Below are 14,179 nucleotides of genomic sequence, written 5' to 3' on the forward strand. Positions count from 1 at the left end.
GCGCATGTAACACATGATACTTTTCTTTTTTCTTGCAGCTTGTCAACTGTCCTGCCATAAAAAATGTGAAGTGAAGGTAAGACTTTGACCCCTGCAATGCTTGGTGTTGTGTTGTGTGAAAGTTTTCACTGTTTTGCGTTTTGGCTCAAGCATCATCATTGGCTACCTGGCTATGGGGGACATCATTCAGGATTACCCTACACTCACACTACTGAAATAGTCAGAGAAGTGAATATATGTTGAATGCCAAGACAAGAGATGCCCGGAAATGTGGGGAAGCAGGAGTCATCACCAAAAAGGATTTATTACCTCAAAAAGCAATAAAGCTTCATGGAAAAATCTAAACGCATGTGAAGAAACACTTTTCTTCACATTACTGAAATTGATATGATGGATACACATTTCAGTATATATATATTGTAAATGGCTCTTTTCCATATACAATATACAGTAAATAACTACATATCATATAATGTACAGAATTAGCATAATGTTATGTTATATATATATATATATATATATATATATATATATATATATATATATATATATATATATATATATATATATATGTTATAATGTTAAATCAGCAGTGTGAGAGCATTTCAGTCATGTTGGTGGACATGGTTTGTTGTCCCTTATTGTCTGTTGTCTTAGTCTATTATGGGTTGTGTTCTAAACCTTTGTGGTTTAAGCTGCAGCTGCATATTTTTTAGGGGGATCTTATGGCGTAATTGATGATGGAAGTGTGGGGGTGGGGGTTGATCACATAAGTGAACGGAACAATAACTATGAATTTTGGGGTGAAAAAAAACGGTAAACGGCAAACAATGGAAGATGCTCTCTTCTGGTAAAGAGTCATGAAAATAAATAAATCACATGGAATGAGGTGTGCCTCAACATTTGACCTGTACTGAATGACATAATAAACCAGAAGGGATGACCCTCAGATGAGTAAATCCCCACTCCAAAATGAATTTTACTTTACTCACTGCTGCATGTGTACAAAATTAACACAGTGATGTGATTTGTGTATAATTTGTTGTTCACAATGGCTGACATACAAAGTAGCGCGCATTTCCTCTAGGAGACCAATTTGGGTCTGTTTGTCCATTTCCCCCCTTCAACTCTTTTAATGTCGCCACATGATCCCAGTATCTAGTGGAAAACACAACAAATGAAAAGGGGAGGTTTTGAATGATGGCTAGGCAGGCATAGTCCAACAAGGCTGTTCTTAGTGGTTTTTTTGTTGGTTGGAAGAAATGCTGAAAATTGTCGTCACTCACATCTCTCCTCAGCCTGCCCATATTCTTTCCCAAGACATTCCCATTGCTTGCCCCTTTGCTCAAATGTGTCTGTGGGAGTGTTTAAAAAAAATAAAAACGAAAGTACAACCCAGGAAAGGTATTTTTGGTGACTGATATTGGTGGGAAATCATGTGAAGAAAATATAATTAAATTCCTCAGATGTGTGCAAACTGGTTTTATCTACAGTCTCTGACCTTGTAACAGTAAATGTGTCATCAGTCGCACTGGTTTTATTCTTGATGTTTATTAGGGACTTTAACATCCCATTGTTTACATCATTAACCACACATGCAATTGCTGGAGTGCTTTGATGCAGGTGTTCTTAACATTTTATGCATGTTTATGGTGCTTTAATGGGGCCTATTATGATCGGAATGAGGGTGTGAAAAGGTATGATGTCGCCAATGTGTGGCACGCATAGGATCAAATACGTATATCCAAATCAACAAGGAAATTCAACCCTGTGGTAACTATCACTGCAGAAAGTCTATTCTTCTCAGTTTTTTCTCGATCTCGGGCATGTGTGTTGGATTGTTGCTGCATTGGTTTTCAGCAGACCGGAAGAATTATAGGAGAGATTTCACCCCCTGGGGTTGAAAGGGTATGACATAGGAGTGGCAGTTTAAATGTTCTTCAACAACAGGGTAAAGAGGCCATAGCTGAACTTGCAGGCTTTGATACCTAAAATACTACTTACACAATATGATTTTTGTAAAAACACGCCACGTGTGTTGCAGCTGTGGTTCTGCTATACACTAAGGCTGATGAAGAGTTTATTTCAAAAGCGTTATAAATACACAATACAGACAAGTGACTGAATGACAGAGGCTCATTTATAATGCATTACATCAAATGAGGTATGTCTGAGCACCTGAATGAGCAGTGCAAAGAAAATGTTCCTAATGATATACAGTTTGAATGAATTTTGTGTCCTTCTTTCAGCAGTACTTGTAATTTGTTCAGTAACGTGCACACGTGGTGCTGAGAAGGAATAACAAATGTGGTATATCAAGGAAAACTGTGTGTCATGAGATGTGGCAACATCAGTAACTCACATTTGTTATAACATGCACGAAACATCCGTCAAATAAAGAAAATGTTCCATTTAATATGTTGAACTGTGTGACATACTCTGATCAAAGGCAATGTTGCTACTTCAACTTCTGTTAGCGTACATGGACACTGATGAAGGAGGGAGGAGGTGCCAAATAAAACCAAGGAATGAATAAAAAAGCATGCCGCATTGGCCAGTGGTGACCCTGATCTTCACATTTGGACATTTGCTCAGTTGTAGTACTGTATTTTTTTCTCTCCAGATTTAAGGGACACATGTTAAAGCAGGGAGAGAGGGAGGGGTTTAGCATCACTCTGAAACAGATGCAGTTTTTAAAGGATTGGTTGAGACTTTCAATGCCATCCCTTTTTTTTTCCTCTGTAAAAGCATGTCGCCTGCTGATGTAAAAACACTCTTTGTGTTCCGATGAAATGTTCACGGTAATTTGTTAGAAGTCGGTGTTTTCAGCCTGTAGGTAGTCTGAAGGAGTTTTCAATGTGATCAGTGGAGGTAGAGAAGAACCCAAGCATATCTAGCTCACAAGATTGGAGTGGGGGATTTGTTTCCAGGCAACAACAGCCGTCTTGTGTGCTGAGTCTATTCAGTGTTTGTTGGTTCCATCCATCCATCCTTAGGAGCACCCCACATCAAAGGCCATATCACAAATTCAAACCCCGATTTTCACCACTTGCTCATCGCGCCACTAAGTTGATTCTGATTTCACCCATTCTTGTGTAGTTACATGACATTGTTGATGCAATGATAGATATTCTCTTTCAACTGCTGCTTTGAGGAAAGTGCGGACAGAAGGACTGGGAACAGGGGAATAAGACAGACAGAGCTCTGAGAAGGAGGGATACAGTTACTGTCTTGCTTTGGGCACCAAGCAGCCCCAAGCTGCTTTCTTGGCCTTATATAGTGCGTTTGAATAGTACTTGGCTGCAAATGGAGGAGTCTGAGCCAGCAGCACAAAGAGTGAATCCTGGTTCACTCCAGCGGCTGAACACATTTAACTTCAGTAGCTCTCTGGCACGCGTCCGTGATTACGGCCGGTGTTTTGAATGAGGGGGGCTAAAGGGGCTGGAGCTGAGGAGGTGGTCAAAACTGTCTGTGTTTGGAGCTCCTTCTTTTGCCTCTGTTCCCTTCAGGAGAGAGTGAGCCTGTTTTTGTGCCGGCGCTAGAAATGCAATGTTAGAAAGCATCAGAGCAGGAGAGAAGACAGATCTCCAGTGTACAGGTAAGATTTTTTTAGGGTATGTTCAGGAATTGCATACTCAAAGAATTGGAGCAAGATCAATTTGTGGTGTTAAGAGACAAACTTCAAGACATCTTTTACCGGTATGCATGTGTTTTTTATATGTTGATGTTCAAAGAATGAGGAAGTGTCTCCCACTCAAAAGGTTTGGCAGCCTTCTTAAAACAAGTTGAAATGTATGCGTAACAATTGTGCCTCAACATGAGATAAGTGGACGTGTAGTTTGCAGATTTTTTTCGCACTACTGTATGTCTACTTGTAGCTCTGAGAAAACTGATGTTGTCTTCTCTGACATTCTTCCAGCATAGTGGTAGTGGCTAAACATAAGCATTTGGGAGGTCACGGGTCTTGTAGATTCATTTTAAAGGTTGCGAGAAAACATGGGAATTTAGTTTTATTGCACCGCCGTTGGGTATGGCACAGCCTGCCAATGTTCTTAATTTGCCTCTGAACCTCTGGAGAAAACATTCCACCTTTTTCTCACCTTGCCCATAACAAGAGCACCAGTCATGTGTCCCTTGAGCATTGTAAGGTGGAGACTGATGTTAATAGAACAGCTGTTTGTCTCTTCTTATAGAACCGGGTTTACCTCAGGGAAGGTGACGCATTTACCCATTGGAGAACAGCCCCAGGGGAAATGTGGGAAACGTCTTACGACTTGTGTACCAAGACAGGTCTCCCTTTCTAATGTCAAGCAAGCTTGACTTATGAAATAGTGTTGAAGAAGAAGTTTATACTGTAAGGCAGAGACTGTGAGGCATATGTACTAAAATGCGTTACTTCAAGATGCATATCTTGACCTCACTGTGCTTTTTCTGGGCATTTGCATAAATTAACTGGAATAGTGTGTGAGTACTGTCCAACACCAACATCATAATTACTTTTGAACATCAGCAAAGCTTTGATGCAAAAAAAAAAAATCGGCAACAAACATTTCGAAGCAATGTTTATAACCATCCATTCCACTTTGCCCTGGCCTTCCTGTCTGGAGTTTGCGGGATCCTCAGTTTGATAGTGATCCAATATCTACTTTCTCTCTCATCCATGGTTCTCATCATCTTGCGTGTTGTTTTATGACGTTCCTTGCAGACCACAAAGATATCACACAACTGTGACGGTTGGGAGGACTCGTCCTAAAAAGTCGTAGATTGTGGTATAGACAGCCTTGTTGAACCCACAGGAGGTTTCAGTAATAAAAAAGAAAAACAATGTTTCATATCAACCTTTCTTAGCAGAGAAGGATATAATGTGATGAGATCAACGCAGTGACCAGATTGCCGTGGTCAACCACTGCCTCATGTGTTCTTGATTTCAAAATGTTCAGCTGTTTTGTATGTATGCTCACAAATGACCTTTAGGCTCCAATCTGGAAAACATTTGTTGTAGTCATGTAGGTCATTCATTTAGGTCATTCGTCTAATTACCCTTGATTTATCACCTTCCTGAATGTACAATATCGTGTGCTGCCGCATCTTGTCCTCATGTCAAGATGTCAAATCAGAAATGAACGTTCTCCATTGTTACGGCGCTCTGTGGATTTCTTCCTTCGGCGAGGAAAACAGAACCAGAGGCTTTTTGAACACCGGCCCTTATTTGGCCATTGCTCGGTGAGCATGGAATTCGATTTCTAAGGCAAGCAGGCATCGACGTGGCACTAGCTCAACTGAACTGCCAAGGGAATCGTGAGTGTGATGGCCCCTCTGGAGGCAATGCACTTCTATGCCAATCAGATTATTTACATGATAGAGTGGAGGGCCCGACGAATATAGATTTTTTTAGGCCGATTCAGATATTTAGCCGAGTAAAAAGTCTGATAATTGAATAATCCATTTTATAATCCATTTTAATGCTTACAACAATAAAGTCAATTTGAATGACAATGAATTCCAGGCAGAACATTTGACAATTTTCCATCAATTTTGTTCTTTTATGGAATTGTTTAGCAATATAACAGGAGAATATTCTTCATAAATTGGATTAATTTTATTTCTTGCTTGCCCAATTTTGGGAGAATGGGGAAATGTTTGAATGTCATCATTCTTTTCTTATGTTGAAAAAACGAGGCCAAGATAGAATATGCCAATTTCTGCTGGTTTTATAAGATGTAATATCAGCCCATCAAATCAGTCGGAAGATTAAAGGGGAAGTCAAGTGAAAACCTTTTTTTTTTTTTTTTTTTAATTTTCACAATAATATATTCGATGAGGCCCCGCTAGTCTAATAAATGGTATTGTTATTTAAAATGCACTTTGTAAAGGATGAATTAGGCAGCTAACTTGACCATTGATGTAACCCACCTTAACTGTTCCCCACAACAGTCCTCTCTTGTGAGTCACGCTAGAGGTCACTAGTTTCCCAGAAGGCCCTCGTGAGGCAATATGATTTTAAGCTCTGGGTTTCATGCCTGAACCCTTTCATTTGTGGAGTTCATTTGTCTCCATTGTGGATTATGAATGGGTATGGTCATTTTTCTCTGCCTCTGAGATTGCACTGGAGGAGCAAAGACCGGCTGGAAAGAAAGGTTACCGTTGAAACTCTAATGCATGCATAATTTCTGCAAGAAAACATCAACCTGGCTGAGATTTTTGTGTGTATTCAGTTTTATTCCCTTGTGCTGTATTTTGACCATTCTTGGGTCTTTTTCTTCCCCGTGATTCTCGCAGTACTTTAGCCAAGAGATGTCACACTCATGGTAGTGTGATAACTAAGTGGCCGTGCCATGTTGAACATTGACATGTTGTCACCATCTGGGTGAAATTTCAGGTCTCTAGTGTACATATGCTTCCAATGCCTTTGATCAAAGGATTGCAGAAACTCTGCACAAGGGTTAAACAACCTGAATGTTTTAGCTTATGTCAGAAACTCTAAGATATCTCTTTGCTTTTATGTGCCTAATCAGGAGAAAGCCACATGAAGCTTGTATTAGCTTCCCTCAGCAGCTGCCTTTTAAGGATGTAGTCAGCGTAGACGCAGTTGGGAATGTTAACAGTGAAGGTCTGTCGTCAGGCCTCACTTGAGTCTTATTGCCTCTATCCCAGATGCCTTTGACCAAACATGCTGCACGCCAATGATTCTCGGGTCACGAAACCTGTCGGTAGTTTTATGGACAGCAATTAAGAAAAACATTGCATTTCATACATGCGTTGAGCAGCTGTGACATTCAACTGTATACGTGTTACATGTCAATTCAGTGGTTTGAATGTAAGTTATTACCCCTTTGTAGCATGATTTGCAACGCACTTTGCATGCAGTTATGTTTGGACAGATGAGGCTTTTGCTTTCTGAGGCTTTTTTGGCAAATAAATTCACTTGATTTGATTTTTATAAGGGGAACAAACGGCTTAATGACTGTGGGAAAATGTGGGTCCTCGAGCAACCTCAGCCGCAGTGTAAAATACGTTGCTGCATTAAATGAAGTGACCTGCGCGAACGATACAGCTACCGTATGCCAAGACGGTTATGTTAATGGCAGTTGAGGCCTCAGGAAGTGAAGTCAAGTGCTTGCTGGCATGAAAGCAAAGCAGTGACTTTCATCAATGATTGCCAGGTTCGACATCACGTGGCATGTCAACAATACTGCTTCAGCTCCTGTATTCTGATATGCTTCGTGATAACCTTGCAAATGCCAACCAAGCTTTTGTTCTCGCTGTGCAAACTAATTATGGTGGTTTCCTTCCCACCGGAGCCTGCTGGCTACTGATAGCGTGCGTCTGTCTCACTGCGCGCAAATACGCAGCAGCTCATGCTTTTGTGTAAAGTTCCATCTAGTCATGGAGGCCAATCAGTGGCGTGTGGCTCTGAGATGTTCATACAGATTATTAGGAGCCGCTCTTGTCATGGATACTTGGAGCATGCGGTGGTGGCCTTCCTACTATTTAAAGAGCAAGAGAAAATGTAATGAAAGCTGCTCTAATTCTGAAGCAGTGTTATGATCAGATGATCGGTGTCTTCTTGATTGCTATTATCTGCTGGGTCAAACGGTTTCATAGCAGAAAACAGAATCGCAGAGAGTCCTTCAAACATTGTCTCTCTTCTTACAGGTCACCGCAGCGTGTCAAATGAGCACCAACTATGAGCTTGTGAGTATGACACATGAATCTGCCACAGAAACCTTTGCCTGACCTCTTTGACCCACTCAAATCTCCTTTCCAATTTAATGATCTTTTCTGGAATTGTGGCCAAAGCCACAAGCAAACATGGCAAGCTCCCGCTCGAGGTCAAACGTCAGGCTCGAAAGCCAGTGTCAAACTCATATTTATTGCGGAACGGATTGGAGATACCATATTTTTCAGACTATAAGCGTGACTTTTTCATCAAGATTTGAGCATGTTCAGTCTGTTAAAGTGAGGATGTTGCAGTTGGGAAACAATTCCAAAAATATTAAAAAAAAAATTTAAAGTGTCATATTACCACCATATACCTGCGATTTATAATCCAGTGCGGTTTATTAGTGGCAACAGATGTTCTTTTGCTCAATTTTTGCTGCTGCGGCTAATACACCGGTGCGCCTTATAGTCGGGAAAATATGGTAGTTATGATTTTCCTTAATGTGCCAAAAGATTACAGTATAATAGCCAATAGCCAAATCTGGCTTTTGAGCTTCGAGTTTCACACCGGCGCTCTAAAGCTTGCGTTAAGACTCATTTTGGGTCACACTCAGGACCACGTCAAGAATTTGATGCTTGTTGCCGATTGCTTTCTTATATTTGAAGAGCTGAACAAATTGGGAACATTCCAAGCTGTAAATCTCTTGCACTTTGCACTTACTTTGGATGTGGGCCTTTCAAAACAACCCATGCAGCTGATAAACATTCCCAAGTTTTGTTTATCAAGCTCAACTAAACACTCTGCGCTTGAGTCAACCATTTTTCCTGACTTTATGTGGGAATTTATGGCTGCATGGTTATGATTTGTCTGTACAGTATGTGTGTGGACAGAACACTTTTAATGTCTGTCAGAGCCCCACCCACACACACATACACACACCACCACACCGGTGCACTTCTCTATAAATAATGCACTTCAAATAAATAGTGTGCCAACATTTAGCATTTTGTGGCTCACCAGTCGACTGTCTGGTCTCACTCCACAGCCTCCCACTCCTCAGCTGCCATTAAAGCACGTAGATACTCCGGTAAGTAGTCTTTTTAGCACCACACATGCTTCAAGAGGGATTCACAGACCTTATGTGTTCTGTTAATATTAGCTGATTGAGGGTTAGCGCGCGTAATGCGCCATGAAAAATTAACATGCAATCTGACAGATAACCGGTCCAGGTCCAGTACAAGGAATCTGTTTTGTTCCCAAAGTTATGTTCAAAATGGAAGTTGTGTGGTTTGGAAAGACAGTAATGTTGAAAATCTATATTAGTGCTTTTATTTCCACACAGTGCACAACGGTATTCAATATATCTTTTTAACCTTTGTGCATTATTTTGTCCAATCCTTTGACTTTACATCAAAGGAATTTCACATCAGAAGGAAATCATTGAAAGAAGGCACGAGGGAGCTGAATTTTAACACGGATGGTGAAAAAAAGTAACAAATTTCACAACTACTTAATAATCACACTACCAGGAATGTGCCATCCATTGGCTAAAATACCATGAGAATGATGTGGAAGAAAATGACCCAAACATGATCAAAATACTGCACAAAGGTTATTTTTTTTTTTTTTTTTTAAACCTCAAACACTTAATAAAATCTGTGATCCATGGACTGAATATTTAGATCTGGTATCTGCTGTAACAATTGTTTATGGGCCCAAGTGACAGTTTCATGAGTTCAAATCTTTGACTCTCAGCACCGTGATTATTCTTTTGCACCAATTCATGGTGGTAAATATAGCGCCACTACTGACATGCATGCATGCACTAAAACTTGCACAAGTTATACATTACACAAGTGTCTCTATAGTGTTTTTCACACAAATTTGTTGTGAACAAGTTAAAACAAGTTAGTCTGCACTATGGTCATTGCAGCTGGGCAAAGTGATGAAAGAAAGTGTCCCCCTCACTTTCCCACAGAAAACACCAATGAAAATAATTGTATACTCTATACCCACTGAAGCTGATTGAGTGTGCGGTGATTGACTAGGTCCTGGTGCTAAGTCTGGCTTTTTAGAATCATTTTTTTTCCTTCCATAGACAATAAACTATAATTTGCTGTAAACCCATGACATGGACAAAAGGCTCACGCATGAGACATTTTTGTTCTCATTTCAACCGCAACTGCAGCAACAACAGGATAACGCAAGTCTCTTGTAACTATTTTGATCTCAGGAACTCCATTCTGAAGGGTAATTACAGTCAGCAGCGCATGTTTACAGTGGAAAGGAAGTGCACATCAACAATCGTCTTGGGAAGAAGAGAGAAACTGAAATGGGGGAGTTGGGAATAATGGGAGATAATGAGAAAGAGGGAGGAGCAGCTACAAAGGAGGGAAAGTATGTTATGCGGGAAAGAAAACATCAAAAGCTGACAAAAGAAGCATCCCGTAGAATCTTTTTTCCAGCATGGGAACCCGCATGGACTAAAATGCACTGGAGGACATGGAAAAACCATGCCAAACTTTATTTTCTCACTTATTTTAATATTCTAAACAAAAAGCAGCTGGCGACCTGATCAGCCATGCCTCTGAGCAACTCTTTGCAAAGGCACATCCCCTTTCTGCGATTCACCTGGAGGTGGAGCACAGGTCACCTGGTTCACAAGGTAGGCCCATCCCATATTAGAGCATAGGTTTCATGCTCAATCTCATTTTAAAATGATGCAACAGATACAATTTATTGGTGGCAATCCCTCATCTAAACAAAATCTTCTGTTTCATTTCACCGAGTCCGAGCAACTGACAAAACATTCAAATAATTGTATAGTAATGTAGTACAATAACTTGAATTCGATCTTAGTACTGTACTTCCATAGTTTCCAAATGCAGTGTTAGTCTAAAAGCTGTATTCGCTTCCAAACGAAACGGAATGCCAGCCTTAGTTTATATGTTTGACAGCTCAATTAAGTCAAAATTGACGCGGTTAACATGATCAGTAAAGAATGAATTAGGTAATTAGTTAACTTTTCTGTTGCTCGGACTAATGGACCAGTTGCTACTTTGACTGTGAAATGGATAAAGTGCAATAGAGTTGACAGGAGTTATTGAGTTAGCCATTAAGACATGCTGAATTTCTCAAAATTTCACAAACAAACAACAGAATTGATGATGGGGGTTTGGTACCCCATTTGAAGTGGCTACTTCGCCTTGCAACGTCTTGGAATCTTCTCTGTTACAGGTATTTCCTGCTTCCACTTCATTTCTCCTCCTTACCTATCGTTTGCACTGGATTAGTTTGTCTATTAAGAAAATGAAAAATACTAAAACCTTTTATTGTATACAATAGCTTCTAGCGCAAAATTATACACATTTACAAATATTATAAAAAGGTCCAGTGCCCTTTAGAATCCCAGAGGCTTTTTCCGCACATCTCAGGTTCGAGCTTCTCCATTATATTCATTCTAATATATAGACTAAAATGTTCAGATGCACAATCATTGAAGTTGTAACATGCTCCATATACACTGCTACAAGGCCGCCCACTGTTGTGATGCTAAATGGAGACCCCTCATTTAATGCTTTTAATTCAATGCTTGAGGCCTGCCTCCTATCTGGTGCCAGAGAGGCGACAGAAAAAGCTGCTTTCCTATTGGCTCTTAAGGGAGGATAGTGTACCAGCTGCAGCCTTGAGCATACCGCAGACTTTGGCCTACAAAAGTCAGGGTCCCGCTGTGCTTCTCCTTAACATCGTTGTCCTGGGTGTTCGTCACGTTCCCGTCTTACTCTCTTCCGAAAGAAGAAGTGATATTGATCCATGTCATGGGTGATAATAAAAGTTACATCTGATTCTGCAAACATCAATATGATTGTGTATGATAATAGTGTATCCTCTTTCTCCCTTAGGGGTCAGCCAGGTCTTGCAAAAGCGCAGAAATAAAGCGAAAGCAATCTCGGTAAGACACGGCATGGTCACACACTCATACGCATCTGAATACACATTTATATCATGTGAGAAAAGCAACATGGATGACTTTGACTTTGTTATATGAAGAGGTGGGCACTTCACCAGCACTGACGGACCGACGAATATCCAAAGCACAATTTTCATATCTGCAATCACTCCACAATCAATGTGACGATAGTCACTTTACTGTGCCATTGGAGCAATATGTAAATAAACTAAACTGGGTTAGTTCAATTCACTACTTGTCATTCACAGGCATAACACAGCCGCCATACTGGGGATTTCTTTGTAGTTTCTCCCTTTCCGAGTCCTGCTTTCATGAACCAAAATACATAGTGTACTACTACTGTCCACAATCTCACCGACCAAAAGTTAAAAATGTTTAGAATCAAGTGTTGTGGGATTTTTTTGTTGTTATTTTGCTTTTTAAATATCTTTTACATAAAGAAATTGTTTGGTGATGCGCGCATTCTGAGAAGCATTTCCATCGCAAGGAAGTCACTTTTTCAAGATACCAAATAATAGCACAATCAAGCGGTAGAAAATGATGCGTAAAGCAGTAACCTGCTTTGCGTGTGCTTCCGCTCACCAGGAGTCAGAGTATGGTCCAGGACATGGCGGAGAGCTATGAAGTGGACTTGGTCTACATCACAGAGAGGATCATCTCCTTCTCTTTCCCTGCCACTGCCGAGGAGCGCAGCTACATCGCCCACCTCAAGGAGGTGGCGGCCATGCTGCGCTCCAAACACGGTGAACACTACCTGGTAAGAAATGTTCTCTGATTTATCTTGACAGTCTTCACATGGATTTGAATGCATTGATATTTTTTCTTCCTGATTTCAGGTACTCAACCTGAGCGAGTTGAGGAAGGACCTAGCAACATTAAATCCCAAGGTAAGATGCAGGGAAACATGGCCTTTGAGAAGGTTTTTACTCACTTGACTTCTGCAGGTGCTGGAGTTCGGCTGGCCAGACCAGCACGCACCACCGCTGGACAAGATCTGCAGCATGTGCAAAGCCATCGACACGTGGCTGAACGGAGACCCGCGCAATGTTGTGGTGCTTCACAACAAAGTAAACTCAGACAACACAAAACACTGTGCGTATAACTTGTATGTGGATCACAATGTGCGATCTTCGGTGTTTCCAGGGAAACCGAGGTCGGACTGGGGTGGTAGTGGCAGCCTACATGCACTACAGCAATATATCGGCAAGGTATCAAGCCCCTTCATGTCATGCACTACCTCATGATTGTGGGTGTTGAATGCTGCTTATCTTCAACTTTGATCCTCCAGTCTCGAAAGCCTTGAGGTGTGTGTGAGCCTGCTGTGTGATTAATGTGGCAAAACAAGTCATCCCGGCTGGTTTATTGTTCTGTTTCTCTGAGAGCGAGCAACTCAGGAGAGTCATCATTCTTTAATGTAGCCAGATGTTGTTAGAACTTTAGAGATACTTTGAAAATCTGCAGGATAATAACGCCAGTGTTCACTTACATTTGCAGTGCTGACCAGGCATTGGACAGGTTTGCCATGAGGCGCTTCTATGAGGACAAAGCACTTCCTATGGGCCAGCCCTCGCAGAGAAGGTTAGTTGTTACCTCATGGCTCACTCCCCGTTTGGGAAGCTATGCTTATCACACGGCAGAAAGGATGGAATCCGTGTTTCCAGACCCCGTTATTTTCCAATTACTGGTCTAAATGTGGCCTATTCCTGTACACAGGAAAAGAGTTTTCCTCATCTGCAATTTAGTTTGATTTGGGATAATTGTGTGAAAATGTCATGGCATCCATCCGCTGTGCTTGTTTGAGGGATTCCACTCATGCCGAGAGAGCTCCCATGAGAGTGTGGCAGAGCCTGTTTTTCACCACTGTGATTGCCTGAGATGATGACATTAAGCATGTTTGGCAATCAAAGAACTTTAAAGGCAGCAGATAAGAATAGGTGACAGAGAATGAGTAAAGAAATAGCTTTCAAATCTGATGGCCGGCCCATCTTTGGCTGAGCTGTATTTCCTGTATCAGATTTAACTCTGCCCTCGCCCAGCTGGTGTTTCTTGAATGTGATAATAAAACCGGGTTGAGCTTAGTTACTTCTGCATGCTTGTTCATGTTAAAGTTTAAAACAGAATGATAGTGTATCATTAACATTAAATAAGTGTACTTAAGTGGATCTAAGTTATTTTGAGCTGAATTGTAGTTTAAAAATTTTGCATTACGAGTACAGTGGGCCCCCGTGTTACGACCTTAATCCGTTCAGCGGCTAGGCCCGTAACTCGAATTGGCCGTATGACGGGCAATCCAATTAATTGTTAATTAGTGAATGCGTGCAACGCGTGCAAAAACCAAAATCAGGACTTTATACTCATATTAAAAATTAGTAACATAATCTTCTGTACAGTTTAATTAAATAACATAAATATACAAAGGAAAAATGACATTTACCTTTGGGGCGACATGACTTGAGCTGGTGGTGGGTGGAGGCGGAGGGGAGCAGAGACGAAACCGCAGAATTTTTTTTTTTCCCTTAAACGAGAACTTTTTTCAAACGAAAACT

At 40.9% G+C, this 14,179-nt stretch overlaps 1 protein-coding gene across 5 annotated transcripts in view; it reads left to right on the plus strand.

Moving 5' to 3' along the window:
• tns1a (tensin 1a) overlaps window positions 1–14,179 on the plus strand; it is a 61,214-nt gene that overhangs the window by 23,315 nt on the left and 23,720 nt on the right. For 4 of the 5 annotated variants that reach the window (XM_088408761.1, XM_088408763.1, XM_088408764.1 and 1 more), the window contains exons 4-12: window positions 39–76; window positions 7,657–7,695; window positions 8,709–8,750; window positions 11,566–11,615; window positions 12,219–12,390; window positions 12,470–12,520; window positions 12,578–12,700; window positions 12,777–12,841; window positions 13,128–13,211. In XM_088408761.1, the coding sequence (XP_088264887.1) occupies window positions 39–76; window positions 7,657–7,695; window positions 8,709–8,750; window positions 11,566–11,615; window positions 12,219–12,390; window positions 12,470–12,520; window positions 12,578–12,700; window positions 12,777–12,841; window positions 13,128–13,211 (664 nt within the window). Of the gene's footprint in view, window positions 1–38; window positions 77–3,486; window positions 3,599–7,656; window positions 7,696–8,708; window positions 8,751–11,565; window positions 11,616–12,218; window positions 12,391–12,469; window positions 12,521–12,577; window positions 12,701–12,776; window positions 12,842–13,127; window positions 13,212–14,179 lie in introns of those variants that run through there. The other variant, XM_088408765.1, reaches the window with a different exon arrangement.

Source organism: Hippichthys cyanospilos, chromosome 2 (assembly GCF_059441005.1).
Source record: "Hippichthys cyanospilos isolate Australia breed blue-spotted pipefish chromosome 2, RoL_Hcya_1.0, whole genome shotgun sequence".
Classification (NCBI taxonomy): Eukaryota; Metazoa; Chordata; class Actinopteri; order Syngnathiformes; family Syngnathidae; genus Hippichthys; species Hippichthys cyanospilos.